Genomic DNA, 18,511 nt, shown 5'->3' with positions numbered 1-18,511 from the left:
ATACACGAATGTTTGTCCATGTTCGGCATAATTATGAAAAGTGTTGTAAAATGTAATTTTAGGTAGTACTGACACAGATGTAATATTTTCAAGAATTGCAGCAATCGCAAAACTAGGTAGAACACATTGTGGATAGGTTATGGAAGGAATAAAGACTTTTGTTGGCTTCCTGTACGTGACATATCAAACGCGTTTGGTCCTTGTGTAGATGCTCTTCCTTTCGTCCATGATTTCAGTGGATGTACTACTTTGTCGAATTGTCGTGGGAAAGGGAAGAGGTCAGCTTGGCTAACAATGGAAGGTTTTTCATATATAAAGAACGTTTTGTTTGGCTTAAGTATGAAGCGAGGCACGATGTGAATTGTTTGCCAGGAAGCAGCGGTATCGTGATGCAATACAAGAGGTTCTTTTCCAGAGCACACCAAAAGAGAAGTAAATCAAGAAGGAGTTGTGTGGGCTCAGCCTGATTCATGTATTCGACAGGTACATGTACCAAGTCATGAACACTGCATGGGGTTGGATGAAAGAAAGAAACAATGACAGTTGGAAACCGAAATGGACTTCTGTGACTGCCGTTGCATCCTCGTGAAGGGACTTTTGAAGTTCGGAGGCAAAAATCCAGCTGTGTTGGTAACTGTAAATGATACTGTTCTGGCTTTCCTTGTACGGGTTGTTGTATAGACAACTGTCAGTTAATTTAAGATAAGCAACCTGTCTTTCTAACCAAAGTAGGCATTTAAACTTTACAAAGAGTCGTATCACTTGTTAAGTTGATGGAAATTATAAAAATATTTTCTACGTATTTGCCTCCATTTTGGAACCGGAAATCACTATTTTTCTTCATTTATGTGTTGTTTTGTCGTACTTAGGAATTGTTTTTCACGTTTTATCATTACTTACATTGGATTATAACTATAAAACCTCTTTCAAGGATTTACATTCCTTGTGAAATTGCTTGAAAGTATAAAAATTAAAATTTTTGACTTTTTTGTCGGCATTTTGAAACCGGAAGTCACCTTTAGTTTCATTAATGTATTGTCTAGTCGTAATTTAGTTACTGTCATTTACTTTTTATAAAATCTAACATTAGATTTTACATATAACACACCTTTTAAAGGATTAACGAATTGCTGCCAAAATGTAATGACGCCATTTCCAAAATGTGTGGTGGCCATCTTGAAAAATTGGGGTTTTTTTTCTGGCCAGCAGCGGAATTTTTATAAGTTTCATTTAGTTAACCTTTATACCAAATTTCATGCTTGTATCACGATTTGCACAATTATGTCCATAATATCTCCCACTATAAATGCACAATCTAAATTTTGAATTATGCATTCAATTTTATTATTAAGAACAAGGATTTGTATAGTAAAAAATCCTTGTTACGAAGAATTGTTAACAATATAAAAAAAATCCGTGTATATATACATTGTTTTAACTGTATTTGATAAATATATATGTATCCTCTTTTTGGTTCTTTTCGGTTCTTTTTGGTCCTTTTCGGTTCTTTTCTGTAAATCGTCGCTCTTTTCTGTAAATCGTTGACCGCTATAAGACGTGTCACGGTACTTTTCTATCCCAAATTCATGTATTTGGTTTTGATGTTATATTTGTTATTCACATCGGATTTTGTCTAATGCTTAGTTCGTTTCTGTGTGTGTTACATTTTAATGTTGTGTCGTTGTTTTCTTATATTTAATGCGTTTCCCTCAGTTTTGGTTTGTTACTCCGATTTTGTTTTTTGTCCATAAATTTACGAGTTTTGAACAGCGGTATACTACTGTTGCCTTTATTTTTTAATACTATTATGTTTGGTGTATGGAAATATTTTATGATCTAATCGTCAGTTGTGCAGGTTTTATTTCACCTTGACTAATTTTTACGATTCATTGCTGAGTGTTAAGTATTTGTGTTTTGGTCTGTTTTTCTTATATTATAAGCAATAGGTCAACTATACTTGTTGTATGGAAGAATTGTTAGCTGTACATGTCTGCCTGGAATGGTTCATCTGACCTTGAACTCATTTTCATGGTTCATTGTTCAATGTTTAGTTTTCTTGGTTAATGTTGAGTTTATGTGACAGTTGCAATAAAGCTTTATATTTAGGACTATCAGCATAATATCAATGATTATTAAAGAAGGTGAGACATTTCAGTGTGTGCAATCTTGTTTATTCTATACAGTTCACCAAAAGTTAAGTTCCACCGAAATATAACTGGCATATTTTTTTAACTATTGCGAAAAAAATTTAATCTTTGGTGCTATGAATTACCTTTAACCTACACTAAGAAAATTCATTACAACCAAAAAGATTTAACTCCGATAAATCAGTCAAGCAACCTCTTACCTAAGGTCATCAGGTGGTCATGTAAGTGTTCGTACATCCGTCCACTTCATAGAGGCAACCGAAGGGCAAGTCGTGGTGTATAGAGACCTGTACTTACAGGCAGGCACTCTACCGTCGGTTTCAATGGGATAATGACTATCTATGCTTGAACATAAAAAGCTGACAAAACACTCATTGGTCAGATGAGAGTCAGTTTCTTTTACTGCTAGTAGACGCCATAATACAAATTTCGTGGGGAAACAAAATGGCCCATGTCCAAAACAATGTTTGCACAAGGACTACGTTCAATGCTGGTGGTGTGCCAGTATGGGGTTGCTTCTTATACCGCTTTAAACTTGGTATTCATATTCTGCAGGGTAACATAAACGGACAGACATACAGAGATTTGGTGCCTTAAAACATTGTAGTCCCTTATTTTAATAATCCCCCACTTGCGTCAACATTGCCAAGACCCTTGTACATGGACGACAATGCTAGACTACACAGGGCAAGAATTTTAACCGAGACCAAAGAGCAACAAGCCATTTACACTATTTTTGGCCTTCAATATCGCCATACAAAAGTAGGCTATAGTTACTAACAATAAGAGTAGATTGATTTTAAACGAATTTTAAAAATCAGTTATTGATTGGTACAGGACATTTTTAAAGAAAAAATGGTGGGTTGAACTATAGACCAAAACTCAAAAACTTAACTTTGACCTCTGAACCATGAAAATGAAGTCAACTTCAGATGAGTACCCCTAACAATTTAACAATACAAAAATTTTTAACTTTTTATTCAAGTAGTCACTGAACCATGAAAATGAGGTGAAGGACACTGGACATGTGACTGACAAGAAGTTTGTAACATGAGGCATCTATATACAAAGTATGAAGCATCCAGGTCTTCCACTTTCTAAAATATAAAGCTTTTAAGAAGTAAGCTAACACCACCGCCGCTGCCTGGTCACTATCCCTATGGCGAGCTTTCTACAACAAAAGTTGCAGGCTCGACAAAAAATGGATGGCTATTATTAATCATTATATTCTTAATTAATTTCTTTCAAATTAGTGTTAATATCATGAAACATGCTCCTAATACAAAAAGTCCAGTATAGTTAGATGACAAAGGAAGCTTCTTTGCAAAGATCCATAAAGACAGTTAATTATAATCTTAAAACTGCCCTAAAATGTCAGTTTTAAAGTAATATTCTATTTTTAAAACTCTGAAACAACAATTTTAAACCCATTTTACAATTAAACCAGATGCTCCGCAGGGCGCAGCTATATACGACCGCAGAGGTTGAACCCTGAACAGTTGGGGCAAGTATGGACACAACATTTAAGCTGGATTCAGCTCTAAATTTGGATTGTGATTAAATAGTTGACACAGCATAGGTTTCTGACACAGAATGAATGTGGTCTAATGAACTTAAAATATTTTTTTTTGTCTTTGAGCAATTCACTATGCTGTTGAATATTAATCCTCTCAAAAAAATGTTTGAAGAAATTTTCTTTTTATTTATGAAATCTGAAATGAGAAAAATTTAACCCCCCCCCCCCTTTTTTTCACATCCCCCTTTCCCTTTTTCTAAAACTGATCTCAATTCAAATTCCTCATGGAGTTTGCAAAAATAACTACTCATTTAAATACATCATAAAATATTAAAATGTAAAATAAAGTGCTTGTTATCACTGAATGGTAAAGATTGTTTTAATTTATCAGTTGGTAGTAAAAGTGAATATACATTGTATATTGTATAAAACAATGATTTAAGTTGATTCAACTACTATTCTGGACAAAGAAAGATAACTCCAATTGAAAATATTTTGCTATTGCACAATATTGTGCAATTAGATATTTCTTGTTATTGCCCAATACTGTGCAACTGAAAATATTTGATATTGCACAATATTGTGCAATTGAAGATTTCTTGCTATTGCGCAATACTGTGCAATTAAAAATTGCTTGCTTTTGCACTTGAAGATTTCTTGCTATTGCTGAATACTTAATATAATAATTTTGGATCCTGATTTGAACCAACTTGAAAACTGGGCCCATAATCAAAAATCAAAGTATATGTTTAGATTCAGCATATCAAAAAAGCCCAAGAATTCAATTTTTGTTAAAATCAAACTTAGTTTAATTTTGGACCCTTTGGACTTTAATGTAGACCAATTTGAAAACGGGACCAAAATTTAAGAATCTACATACACAGTTAGATTTGGCATATCAAAGAACCCCAATTATTCAATTTTTGATGAAATCAAACAAAGTTTAATTTTTGACTGGATTTGGACCAACTTGAAAACTGGGCCAATAATCAAAAATCTAAGTACATTTTTAGATTCAGCATATCAAAGAACCCCAAGAATTCAATTTTTGTTAAAATCAAACTAAGTTTAATTTTGGACCCTTTGGACCTTAATGTAGACCAATTTGAAAACAGGACCAAAAATTAAGAATCTACATACACAGTTAGATTCGGCATATCAAAGAACCCCAATTATTCAATTTTTGATGAAATCAAACAAAGTTCAATTTTGGACCCTTTGGGCCCCTTATTCCTAAACTGTTGGGACCAAACCTCCCAAAATCAAACCCAACCTTCCTTTTATGGTCATTAACCTTGTGTTTAAATTTCATAGATTTCTATTTACTTATACTAAAGTTATGGTGCGAAAACCAAAAATAATGCTTATTTGGGCCCCTTTTTGGCCCCTAATTCCTAAACTGTTGGGACCAAAACTCCCAAAATCAATCCCAACCTTCCTTTTGTGTTCATAAACCTTGTGTTCAAATTTCATTGATTTCTATTTACTTATACTAAAGTTATTGTACGACAAGAGTGCACACGCTGAAATGTCTCGCCTTCTATACTAATCATTGATATTATGTTGATAGTCCTAAGTATAAAGCTAAGCTTTATTACAACTGTCACATAAACTTAACATTAACCAAGATAACTAAACAAAGACCAATGAACCTTGAAAAAGAGGTCCAGGTCAGATGAACCATGCCAGGCAGACAGGTACAGCTAACAATGCTTCTATACAACATATATAGTTGACACATTACTTATAGTTTAAGAAAAATAGACCAAAACACAAAAACTTTACACTGTGCAATGAACCTTGAAAATGAGGTCACGGTTAAATAAAACCTGCTCGACTGACATAAAGATCATAAAATATTTCCATACACCAAATATAGTTGACCTATGGCATATAGCATTAGATAAAAAGACCAAAACTCAAAAACTTAACTTTGACCACTGAACCATAATATGAGGTCAAGGTCACATGACATCTGCGCGCTAGACATGTACACTTAACAATCATTCCATACAACAAATATAGTAGACCTATTGCATATGGTATGAGAAAAACAGACCAAAACACAAAAACTTATCTATAACCACTGAACCATGAAAATGAGGTCAAGGTTAGATGACACCTGCCAGTTGGACATGTACACCTTACAGTCCTTCCATACACTGAATATACTAGCCCTATTGCTTATAGTATCTGAGATATGGACTTGACCACCAAAACTTAACCTTGTTCACTGATCCATGAAATGAGGTCAAGGTCAAGTGAAAACTGTTTGACATGCATGAGGACCTTGCAAGGTATGCACATACCAAATATAATTATCCTCTTACTTATCAGTCAGGGGCATTACTTAAACAAGTAACAATTAAAATTACCTATACAAGTAATGTTGAAAACGAGGCTAATTTAAATATAACTTATATAAGTTATTTTTCTTAAGGATGTTTGCTCCTCCATTTTTTGATTTTTTGCCAGATTTTCGGAATCCTCTGGGTTTATCCATGTATTGCCATTAAAAAACATTGCCCACTAACCCCTACTTTTCTTTTCATAATTTTATTACATAAAGTTTAAAAAGCCATATTTCAAAATTTTATAAAATTCTTGTTATTTTTTTCATAGTTTTGGAAACAAATAAGGTGCCATTGTTAAATAAATGAAAAATCTAGAGAGAATTATTTCCCGCCAAATTTTCAATGGCTTATATCTCGAAAATGAGCACACGGACCCTCCATTTTTTTCTTCTTTTTTTGTTTCCTTTTTAATGTACTATCAATTCATAATAGTCTTTTAAAACGCTTGTTATTTTTTAACAGAGTAGCGAACATCCTTAATATTATTTTTATAGGTGTCCAATAATACAGGTTTTACTAACTTTAAATAATTTTCACTGTCATCTGGTTATTTTTCCCTTGATACATAAAAACTAATTCTTCTGAAACACTAATTAACTTTCTGACGCACTTATCTTTCATACCGACGCTTCTGGGTCAAAGATTGGTCTCTTGTGACTATTAAATTAACATTTTCCTTTAAAATCTTAAAGGTAGACTGATATGAATAGATAGATACTTGAGAATTAATTAAGACCTGAAGTTATTTATAATTTGTAACCCAAATCAAGTACATATGTGCCTTAGATAAATGTAATTGCTAATTTTTTTCAAAAATGTATAAAATAACTTATTCAAGTAATATTTTTGTCATTATTTTTAAAGTAACCCTTTATCTCTATACTCCTCTCAAATCTGATACATTCTTTATTTTATGATATAAAATGTTGTTTAAAATCATGAAAACTACATTTAGTCTATGTTTCTATTGAAAATTAAAATAACTCTATTAAGTAATTTTATTATTTTTAAAAACAAAAATTACTTATATAAGTAACTAAAAAAAATAACTTGTTTAAGTAACGCCCCTTACTGCTTATAGTAAGAGAGATTTCAACATTACAAAAAATTTGAACTTTTTTTTCAAGTGGTCACTGAACCATGAAAATGAGGTCAAGGACATTGGACATGTGACTGACGGAAACTTCGTAACATAAGGCACCAGTATACAAAGTATGAAGCATCCAGGTCTTTCACCTTCTAAAATATAAAGCTTTTAAGATTAAGCTAACACCACTGCCGCCGCCGTAGCCACCACTGGATCACTATCCCTATGTCGAGCTTTCTGCAACAAAAGTTGCAGGCTCAACAAAAAACTAAGCGACATCTTTTGAAACATTTTTACACCGCAAGAAAAAAATTAGGCGGAAGAAAAAAAACTAATCAGAACAAATTCAATAGGTCTTTCCACACGGAAAGGTGGATAGACCTAATAAATGACACATTAAGCTCGTCTTTGTGAACATAAACTTCTATAAAAATCTTCAAAGACAGTTATCTTAACACAGCCCTGAAATGTCAAGTTTTAACGTTATATAACACTGGGATGACAAACCTATAAGTAAAACATTCTTTCTAAATTAAATGGAGTCTTCCCTCTTAATGTCCAAACTGAATTAAAATCCCAACATAAATTAAAGCAACTGTGCGTCAATGCAAAACGTTTGTCAAAAAATGGATGACAAGACTATCAGTCAGATACACAGACAAGCATTGTTGATCATTGTATAAAAAAGGAAATATATAAAAAATAATTAAAAATAATAACAAAACATTTATTTTGATTAAAATATATGTACAATAATCATTTAAGTAATAAAAAAGTTATAAAATATCACAGATAAAAGTTTTCTTAATAACACCAAGAGCAGTTGTGAAATGAGTGTCAGATATCAGACATATTTATGTCTGTTTTGTTAAGTGTTATTTTCTATTAAATTACATAACATATTGAAGAGTCGTCATATTTTAGAAAACTATATTTCTAAATTACATAGTATATCTCAGCCAAACGCTATATTGCGAAAGCCTTTCAAAGATTCACTGTTCACTTTCATTGCTATGTAAATATGTTTTAAAATCATTGTTTCTTTAAAATCCTGATGTACAAAATAATATAGGTTGAAATAATGAATGAATATTCTGTATGATTATCAACTACAATTTGTGATGAATTTGCATGTCTTAAAAAGCATGCATTGTGTCATTTTAGAACTACAATTCAGACTGTTCTTAAATTAAATTTGTTGTTCTTCAATGTTTTTGTTTTTTTCTTCTTCATCCTTTAACGAATCGATAGCTGTTTTCCAGTGATGTAACCTGACCTTGACCTCAACTTCAAGAGGAGGTGGGGGAGGTATTTCCTCAATGTCTTCTTCTACCAGAGCTCCTCCTTTACCTTTAGGACCACCCTTTGAATCTTTACCATCTTTTCCTTTTCCTGCTACACTAGCTCTTCGGCTGTCTGTAAACAACAAAACATATCATTTATTAAGATTTTATTAGATCACATTTACATAAACATAAACATGAGCTTTTTTCATAAGCAATAAATATAAGAAATATCATTGTGTAAAAAACACTCATAAAGATAATTCATGTATTAAATTTATTAAATTACAAAAAAATAAAACATATGTATTTATTTGTCATAGAGAGAATAGATAATAAAGATATAGCAATTAATTTCTATAAAACAAAGAGAGACATGCATTTATCTGTTTTTTTTAGTGTTTATGAAACTTCAAACATGTTTTAAATCAATTAAATATGCGTTAAATGTTCTAATACAAACAAATAGTCATTATATTCATTTCACCTTTGAATAGCTGAAAAAAATTATTTGTCATCATTAAATTTTAATCAAATCTATAGCATGCATTCTCAGAGTTTTGTTCTGCTCTAAACATGCTTTGGAAGTTTGAGACTATATTATACATACACTATCTTAGGTGTTGTTAAAAGGATTTTAATGTTCATATAACTGAAAGAAATATAATGTTTATCAAATTAATAAACTTCTTAAGTGTTACTTTTTCAATGCTTGAGCATCTCTAAAGGGCATAAATCAAACAGATTAATAATGCTGTTGTTGCCAATTTTACAGACCCTGTCTATATATGTTATCAACCTGTTTCGATTACAGTTTAGATATCAAATCATCTGTTTAAATGTATGATAATTTTAATATTTGTTCAACATATATTATATCAATATCAATTGTATCCTTTTTTCAGTGAAATTATGACCATCAAAGAATTTTTTTGTATAGATACAAAATTCTTTAAATACTGATTTATTAACAAGAAGTAAGTGTCACCTCCAAGTGAGAAAAAGGAAAAATAGAAAAACCAACAGATGGCCATTGAATGGGCCTTCCAATAACAAGACAGAAAATGAGGGTTAAACAAGTGAAACTGCGAGCTACTGCTCACTGATGATACCCCCGCCGCAAGTGGATAATATTAATAGTGTAAAAATATGCAAGTGTTCGGTAAACAGGAAGTTGTCGAGTGATGAATCTGAAAACGCATCACACGGTATAGCTGACTTATAAAAATCCTGAAACCAAATTTCAGAAATCCTTGTATAGTAGTTCCTAAGAAAAATGTGACGAAAATTTTTAACTTGGTTATCATGTGTAAAATCATACAAGTGTTCGGTAAACAGGAAGTTGTCGAGTGATGAATCTGAAAACGCATCACACGGTATAGCTGACTTATATAAATCCTGAAACCAAATTTCAGAAATCCTTGTATTGTAGTTCCTGAGAAAAATGTGACGAAAATTTTCAACTTGGCTATCATGTGTAAAATCAGACAAGTGTTCGGTAAACAGGAAGTTGTCGAGTGATGAATCTGAAAACGCATCACACGGTATAGCTGACTTATATAAATCCTGAAACCAAATTTCAGAAATCCTTGTATTGTAGTTCCTGAGAAAAATGTGACGAAAATTTTCAACTTGGCTATCATGTGTAAAATCATACAAGTGTTCGGTAAACAGGAAGTTGTCGAGTGATGAATCTGAAAACGCATCACACGGTATAGCTGACTTATATAAATCCTGAAACCAAATTTCAGAAATCCTTGTATTGTAGTTCCTGAGAAAAATGTGACGAAAATTTTCAACTTGGCTATCATGTGTAAAATCAGACAAGTGTTCGGTAAACAGGAAGTTGTCAAGTGATGAATCTGAAAACGCATCACACGGTATGGCTGACATATATAAATGTTGATACCAAATTACAGAAAGGGTGGATGTGTAGTTCCTGAGAAAAATGTGACGAAAGTTTCATGGGACGGACTGACTGACGGACAGACTGATGGACGGACGGACGGACTGACGGACGGACTGACAGACAGAGGTAAAACAGTATACCCCCCCTTTTTTAAAGCGGGGGTATAAAAACAAACAACAAATGTGTTAAACAATATGCTTGCACTTAGTTATTTTAATAATAATTTCATCAATATATGCATAAAACAAAATTGCTCAATTATAATTATAAGTAAGTCAGCGCGGTTAAAAAAAAATTGTTTCAAAACAAAACATGTTCAAGATCTTTTTGTTAAAATTCAAACCTTTATAATGAATTGCAAGAAAATTATTTCACTCATTTGTGGTTTTGATTCTAAGGTAAGGGTTTTCTAAAATGTATCTATTTTGACAGGTTAAAGTCAACACTTTATCCTAGTACAGAATTAAAGATTGGAAAGTTCAATCATGTGCTACCATATACTACAGGAATGATGTCTGACAAGAGTAATCTCCCTTCCTAAAGTCATCCAGAAGTGGTGCAAATGCTGTTGATACAAGTTCATGCTTAGCCTTTTTTAATTTTAGCAGTAGAAACAAAATTTATATATTTGAAGAAAATGAGTCTAGTAAATTTCAGGATATGAAATGGTAGTTTCTCCTAAATTTTACTTCAGAATAGAATTTCATCTGTATATATTGGAGATGAATTTATTTTTCAAAATGATAGATCAACTTTCATGTCTTATTACAAAAATAATCATCATAACTACAGGTTTCGACCCTACAAAGTGGACAATGAAAATTATTTGGAGACATGTGCTAACTCCAAAGTCTGACAATTAATTTATTACAAGCAGTTGAATTAAAGATAAAAATTGAAAATTGCATTATTGTAGTGATTTTTTTTTTATATTTTCCTTTCAAAGTTCAATTGACTCCCCCCCCCCCCCCCAAAAAAAAATATGAAATAACTGTTGTAGCCAAACTATATGACCAGTCTAATTCCAGTGGGTTTGCTTGGTAAAAATACTGGCTTTTTTCTATTCATTTTAGGATTCGAGGAATAATTTGTTCTTAAATTACTGAACAATTTTGAACTAAATTAGCTGGTTTTGATCATTGCTCCCTTATTGATTGACTCAATTATCAGAACAGTGGTTGAAATCAGCCAATTTAATTTTTTAATTATAGTGAAGACCAAAATGCTAAGTGATCAGTAATTCTCATATGTTATGAGCAAGTATCAAGTATCAACAGCATTATGTGCCACTACTAGAGATCCCTAAACCTAGAGTATTCACAGCATTCTATTATTGCCTTTATCAGAACTGTCTGATCTTTTTAGTTCCTTTCCCTTTACATCTTTCTTAAATGTAACACTCTTAGTAGAACTTTTAGCACTATCCTTTTTGTTGCTGTTAACACTAGCTGAAAATCAAATGTTTTATATATGATATATAATCATTTTAAGATACAACTGTTTCATTCTTGTAGAAATGATCATGTGTTATGATTGTTAATTTACCATTTTACATATTAAATAAAAATCCATCATGCTCTAATGTCAACTCCTGATATAACAGTAACTTACATTTTTGTATATAAAAAAATGGTTCTTTCAATGATATGCATAATAAACAAATTGTTTATACTAATACAACTGTCCCTTGGGTAGTCTATATATCACAGTATTACCCCTCCATTAGCAGATAAGTAACTAACATATAAATAAAACATTCACAACTACTGAAAACAAATTTCAATTTCAGCTTGAACCTAATTCATATTATCTAAATTCTGTTTAAAGAGGTTTTTGTTGTAGATGACATCTAGTTTTTGTACCTGAAACTTAAACTGGAAAATCAAATCACATGATGTTATTGACCACAAAACAAGGTGACAGAAAAGGGGAGGCGGTTCAATCAATGTTGTAAAGTTAAACTTTTTGTAAGCAATCTTTCATTTAAATTTTAACCTTTTATCTATTATGGTATTATTTTCCAATTTCAATTGTTAACTTATTTAAAAGATACAAATACAAATTTTCAACTCAAACAGGCAAACAAATGAGATTTCTTGTGTGCAATTTCTCTAGTGAAAAAGACATGAAAAAAAGAATGGTTCAAATACGGGTATCATTAGTATAAAATAATAGCAATGGTCCTCTGACTTCTTCCCTTTTATTATTTAAAAAAAAAAATTAAAGAAACAAGATTTATTTTGTTTGGCCTTTTAAAAAAAGCTTACACTATATAAAAAAAATCATAGTCAATTAATCAATAGCTTTTAAAAATGTGCATAAAAAAGGGGGGACTTGCATAATTATACATTAGGAAAGGACAAATGGATATTTAGGTATTTAGGTAAGAGTGATGTATATCTTTTACAAACAAAATGGATGCAGGCAAACAGTGATTTTTTTTTAATGGAAGGGAACACTTCAAACATTTTTTCACCTCTTCTACCCTGAATAGAACTTCCACGTCTACTCAATCGGCTTTCTGCAAAACGTACAATGAGTTGGTCAGTTTCCTTTGAATGGAAATCGGCCAAATCTGGCATTTCCAATAAGCAGCAGTCAAAGAAATAGTACATATAAGCTTACAGCCGATTTCATTGAATGTGAAGCCAAAGGTAATATATTTGGTAAGCTTGCTTGAAGTCATTGTTAGGTTAGGTAAACTACCCTTCTTTAAGAGTAGACTAGTCCAGCAGATAACCAATATATCTGTCTGTTTGAATAGGCTACTTCGAAAGGAGGGTAGTTTATCTGACCTAACAATGACTTCACGGTTCAGCGGACAAGCAAGCTAACAAAAGATATTACCTTTAACTGCACACTCAATCCAATCAGCTGTATATTTTCTACCTTTTTTAACCAGCAAAATATTAAAGCAATAAGATAATGTTTAACATCATGCCTTTATTTCTAAATGTAAATCTTTTAAGAATTTGGCATTGATGTGCCAGTTATTATCCTGTAAATATGGCAGATAAATATAACAAGCAAATCTAAAAGCAAGTTTTAATTACTGTGAATTCATTATCATTTATTGGGCACTCATTTTCATAGTTTATATGGTTACAAGTGACACAAGAATCATTAAATGAAATACAAGTTATCTCCATATAGACTTATATATTTTGACACATTCCCCATTTCCATTCTCAATTTTATTGCATATAAAATTTGTAAAATCCATGATTTTAACCCACAAAAATAGATGTTTTGTTCAATCTAGAGAAATGTGTACTCATAAAAAATAACTGAATCCACAGTATTGCAATATTCAGTATGACACATTATGTCTAATAACAAAAACTTTATAACAATTTCTATATAAACAAAACAAAAAAGTAAATCAATTCCATGATATTTAAAAATGTTAAATTCAATATTTTAATCTATTTAACTAGTAAATAAAATTCAATGCACCAGAGATGAAAGAAACCTAGCCAAGCCTAGATCTTCATCTTCCAAGGACAATATTAAACTCATAAATATCTTGCACTTTTTTATAAACTGAGTTGTTAGGGCACATTTAAATTCTAACTCACTGATAACTTTTCAATTAACTAATTGATCGACCTGCCATGTTTAGGATTCTAACTTACAACCTCAGTTTTGACAGGCTAGTGATACAGCAGTTCAACAACTTAGACCACACGGCCATGGAGGCCCAAATTTTCATTTAAATATTTGTCAATCCTCAGGACAATCCCAAATTTATTAAAGAATCCATTGATAAAGATAATAGCTTTACTTGTGTTTATATATCAGGAACAAGATGTAACAATATATGGACATGGTCAAAAATCACAAATTAAAAAATGCCTGGCAACCAAATCCTGTTTTTAAAAAAATGCTTACAAGGATCCAGTTTTAGAGTTTAATTTTGTACCTTGGAAGCTTTCATGAATTATAACAGTAATATAATTAGCTGCTAATTTTCATCCAGTTCCTACTGATAAAAGTGAAAAAGCTCATTTTTGTTTGCAGAAATTTGTAAATTGATAGTTCTAGGTTGTCAAATTGACTAAACTTCATATATCTTTGAAATAAATAAAATCAATGATACTTGTTCAAACAAATCCTTTATTACTGGATGTTTAAAAATGGTTCACTTTACACAGGTTAAATGACTAGGTAAAAATCATTGTATAGTCTAGTTCTGAATATGCATGAAGTATTAGACATTAAGCGATTAACAACCAATGAGTTATTTAATCATTTTATACAAGTTCATTGATTACAAAGAAAGATTTCATTGTATTTTGCACATGTGATTCTAAGATTTCATCATAAATTTTAGAAAAAATTTTCATTATAAAAAACCTGGTGGCAATTTTTCAAATATTTAAGCACCAAAATAATTACACATATCGAAACCTGAACCAGAATTTAAATTTTGAACCTTAAAAGACTACTAATACAGACCAAAAATGAGCTTTTATCAACCTAGAAAACTAAAAATAGAGTAGTGTTATAGACAGGTAACACAATTAACAGGTCACCTTTACTTCCTGCAGATGTGTTTCTACTTGATCGACCTGCTGTAAAGTTACAAGGTCACAAATTAGGAAAATAAAATATTCAATAAATAATTCAATACTGAAATAAAATTGGTTTTAAATAATATCATGCAATTTCACTACTTAAACCTGTAGTGAATTAGAACTCTGTGTAAAAAACCTGAAACACAAAATTTATAATAATATCAGAACAAAAATGTGCTGTAGTAGGGGAAAACAAAACCTGCAACTGATTTGATTGGATGCTGAAATTACCAAGTCATTATTTTGAACATAATTGATTGGTTTAGGAATCTTTGACAAGAAAGATGTAATTTAGTTCATGTTCCTGAATCAGTCGATCCTAAAGTATATAGGTATATATCAATTATCTTTTGGTATGTGTTTTTTTCCCCCTCAAAATTTTTATCTTTGGTTTGAGATAAATTTATTTTTAGAATGTAAACCTTGTTACTTTGAATATTTCAAATGCTAATTATGATGAACTGGAAGATTAAATTAAAAAATAAACCAAAATGTTCCTTACAATAAATATGTCTACCTTAATACAAAAATCCCCCAAAATTAAATAAAACTAAAATTCTAAAATCAAATCTGAACAAGTAACTAGAAAATTTCAACAAAATTGGATTTCATACCTTTGACCGTTTTACTCTGAGCTACGGATGATTTGGCTGATGGTGGTTTACTTGACATCTGGGAATTTCTAGAACTACTTTCTTTAAAAAAAAAATGAACTTTTTTTTCTAATTTTGGCCTTCAGAGTAGTGGGAATAGTACCAGTTGAGTGTTCTCATTATTTTTATTGCTACAAAAATGGGGGGATTAATAAGTATCACACTAGATATGATTAACCTTGATTAGAGTCTTTAAATACATTTGTTTTTATGAGAGTAGCAGACAGAATCATGAATTAATCAAATATATTTTCATATTTACTTGTAAGTGTTGTAACACTTCATTTGGGGCTGAAATGTATTCAATTTGGACAATTAAGAAAAGTTTTTGTCACACAACATGAAACTTGAATCTGATTTGTTTTCAGTTATTTCCCTTTAAAAGAAAGATTTCTCCACAATACAGAGCTATATTGAGATGCACATAAAAATACATCTTTTAACATAATATTAAACCTTTTTTAGCTTCAAACTGGTTTTAAGATCAATTAAATAATTGATATTAATAAAAATATATATAGCCATAAATGACTGTTTCTGATAATGTATTGCTGTCTTGCTGTCTTTTAAAATTGAGAATGGAAATGGGGAATGTGTCAAAGAGACAACAACCCGACCAAATAAAAAACAACAGCAGAGGGTCACCAACAGGTCTTCAATGTAGCGAGAAATTCATACACCCGGAGGCGTCCTTCAGCTGGCCCCTAATTTATTTTGGTCATTGGGTTGCTGTCTTAGTGACATTGTCACATATACCCCTCATTTCCTTTCATTAAGATACAATTTTACAAGGGAATCAACAAAGCTGGATAAACAAAATAGTAATCTCTTTACGAAAATGCACATATTGCGCTATATCAATGGAAGGGAAATAACTCATATTTACTTCTGCTTTTTAAGTCAATACATTGATTCAGGAAATTAAATATTCATCTACACAGATCTTTTAAATATTGCTAATTATATAATAAGAAGTATAAATACAAAGAATATTGTATGAAATTATACATAATGCATATGTGAGATCACTACAGTCTGAACAAAAAGTTCAATCTTATTTCTTTGGCAGCAAATATTAGTAAAGATTTGTAAATTAATCAATTGAAATATTTCACAAGGATTCCTGGCTGATTAAAACAGTGTAAAAATCTATATGCAACAGCAGGTCAACACCATATAGAATAGGAAAACGTGTTTCTCATATTTATATCAACATATGTACATGTACTGTATATTTTTGGTTTTAAATCATTTGAGGTTCACTTGGTTTTATCAATTTAAACATTTTTCTAACTAAAACTTCATTTATAGCAGATCAGTTTTTCATTTACTGTTTTGTACATTAATTCAGTTTACTACCTTGATTTGTTTGACATTTGTAATGTCAGAGTCATTTATAGCTTGTTAGGGTATGCAGTATGAGTTTTGCTCATTGTTGAAGGCTGTTAAGTGACATACAGTTGTTCAATATTTTTTTGACTTAAGTTTTTGCTAACTTCTACATCATAGTACATCAGTTGGTTTCTGGTGAAAAGTTGTCTCATTCGCAATCATACCACTTTTTCTTATTATCATATTACGGACTGATATTCTCAAGTTTTTACATATTTTTGTGAATTGTTTTTATATTCTGAAATGGTGAACTTTACATTACCGTGTGATCTTTGAATTAGATTCATATTTAAAATAAAAACAACCAGAGGATTAGAAAAATTCATTAGCCAATGAAATCAAACTCATTCAGGGTTAAACAAAGTTTACAAAACAGGTCAGAGGTTAGGTTTATATCATGTTGCATACAATGAGTATTGTTTCTTGTTAACACTGCAGAATAATCATCAAGAACAACAAACTTACTGGTACAATCTAGATACAAATAAAGTTGATTTACACATTACTGAACTTAACAGATAATTAAATGTATAAAATTGACCAGAAAAGTGCAATTATTTTATGAAAGTCTGAGAGATTTTAATTTTTCAAATGACCACCAAACTTAGACACAAGAATTATTCATCGACTCAATATCGAAATTCCAAAGTCAATATCTGAGCCAGAATTTTTTTTTTTCGCAAAATTTACTTTCTGTGTTTACATTTTTTTTATAAGTAGCATGAGAAAAAAGTATTAAAAAATGCAACAAAATATTGTTACAGCTACATTCATAAACTAGAAATTAGATGAAAGTCGTTCATTCAGAAAATGATGATTATCTCCCTTTCTATGTGACTTGTTAAGTTTTTCTCATAAAAATACATTGATACTGTTTATTATCAATAAATATTATTCAAAATTTTAATCTTATTTGTAAAAAGTACTACCAGATGAGTGTTTAACGATCTTGATAGGCTATAAAGCCCTTGCATGGTCACCTGTAAAAAGGGCCCCCCCCCCCCAAAAAAAAAAACCAAAGTACTATATATAGCCACTGGGTTGGTGATTTCTGATGATGACTTACAGTCCACCCGCAGATGTATGGACCCAGTGGCAGTGATAATATCAACGGAAACAACATTTTGTAGAGTGTATTAGATGCAATATAATGGAATAGAAAAGTTATATTCAATTAATTAACAGTGAGTCATTCAACTTGGACCAAAAAAATGTGTTATGTTTTAGATGATAATTCTGCAGTTTAGTTATATTAAGGGTATAGTGTTGTAACTTGTATGTGTTTATACCTGATCTATCATCTGTAAGAAAGTTCATTGAGAGAATTAAAATATTCTGTTTTTAAATTTGAGATAAATTGGCACACTGAACTTTTTTTTCAGTTCTTTATTACTACTTAAAAACATTGCAGTGAAAATAAAATCAGTATAAATATCAAATAAAGCAAAATTACATCTGATTGAAAAATGAGAAATGAATATAACATAGCTGCATTAAGCATCTATTATGTACAAAATAATAAAAGGTGCCTTATTAAATAGTACTGTCTTAAATATATTGATTGTACTAGATTCTATAGCAAATAATTTAAAA

At 30.9% G+C, this 18,511-nt stretch overlaps 1 protein-coding gene across 11 annotated transcripts in view; it reads right to left on the bottom strand.

The window, feature by feature from the left end:
• Positions 1-7,810: 7,810 nt before the first annotated feature.
• LOC143076819 (leucine-rich repeat-containing protein 43-like) overlaps positions 7,811-18,511 on the bottom strand; it is a 42,304-nt gene continuing 31,603 nt past the window's right edge. For 4 of the 11 annotated variants that reach the window (XM_076252697.1, XM_076252698.1, XM_076252700.1 and 1 more), the window contains 3 exons: positions 14,832-14,870; positions 11,634-11,744; positions 7,811-8,520 (listed from right to left, as the gene is read on the bottom strand). In XM_076252697.1, the coding sequence (XP_076108812.1) occupies positions 8,294-8,520; positions 11,634-11,744; positions 14,832-14,870 (377 nt within the window). In that variant the 3' untranslated portion in view covers positions 7,811-8,293. Of the gene's footprint in view, positions 8,521-11,633; positions 11,745-12,772; positions 12,818-14,831; positions 14,871-15,487; positions 15,569-18,207; positions 18,220-18,511 lie in introns of all 11 variants that reach the window. The other 7 variants (XM_076252705.1, XM_076252703.1, XM_076252704.1 and 4 more) reach the window with 7 other exon arrangements.

This window comes from Mytilus galloprovincialis, chromosome 5 (genome assembly GCF_965363235.1).
Source record: "Mytilus galloprovincialis chromosome 5, xbMytGall1.hap1.1, whole genome shotgun sequence".
Lineage (NCBI taxonomy): Eukaryota > Metazoa > Mollusca > Bivalvia > Mytilida > Mytilidae > Mytilus > Mytilus galloprovincialis.
Note: the sequence above shows the minus strand (reverse complement) of the source record. Positions and strands in the feature narration are given on the sequence as shown.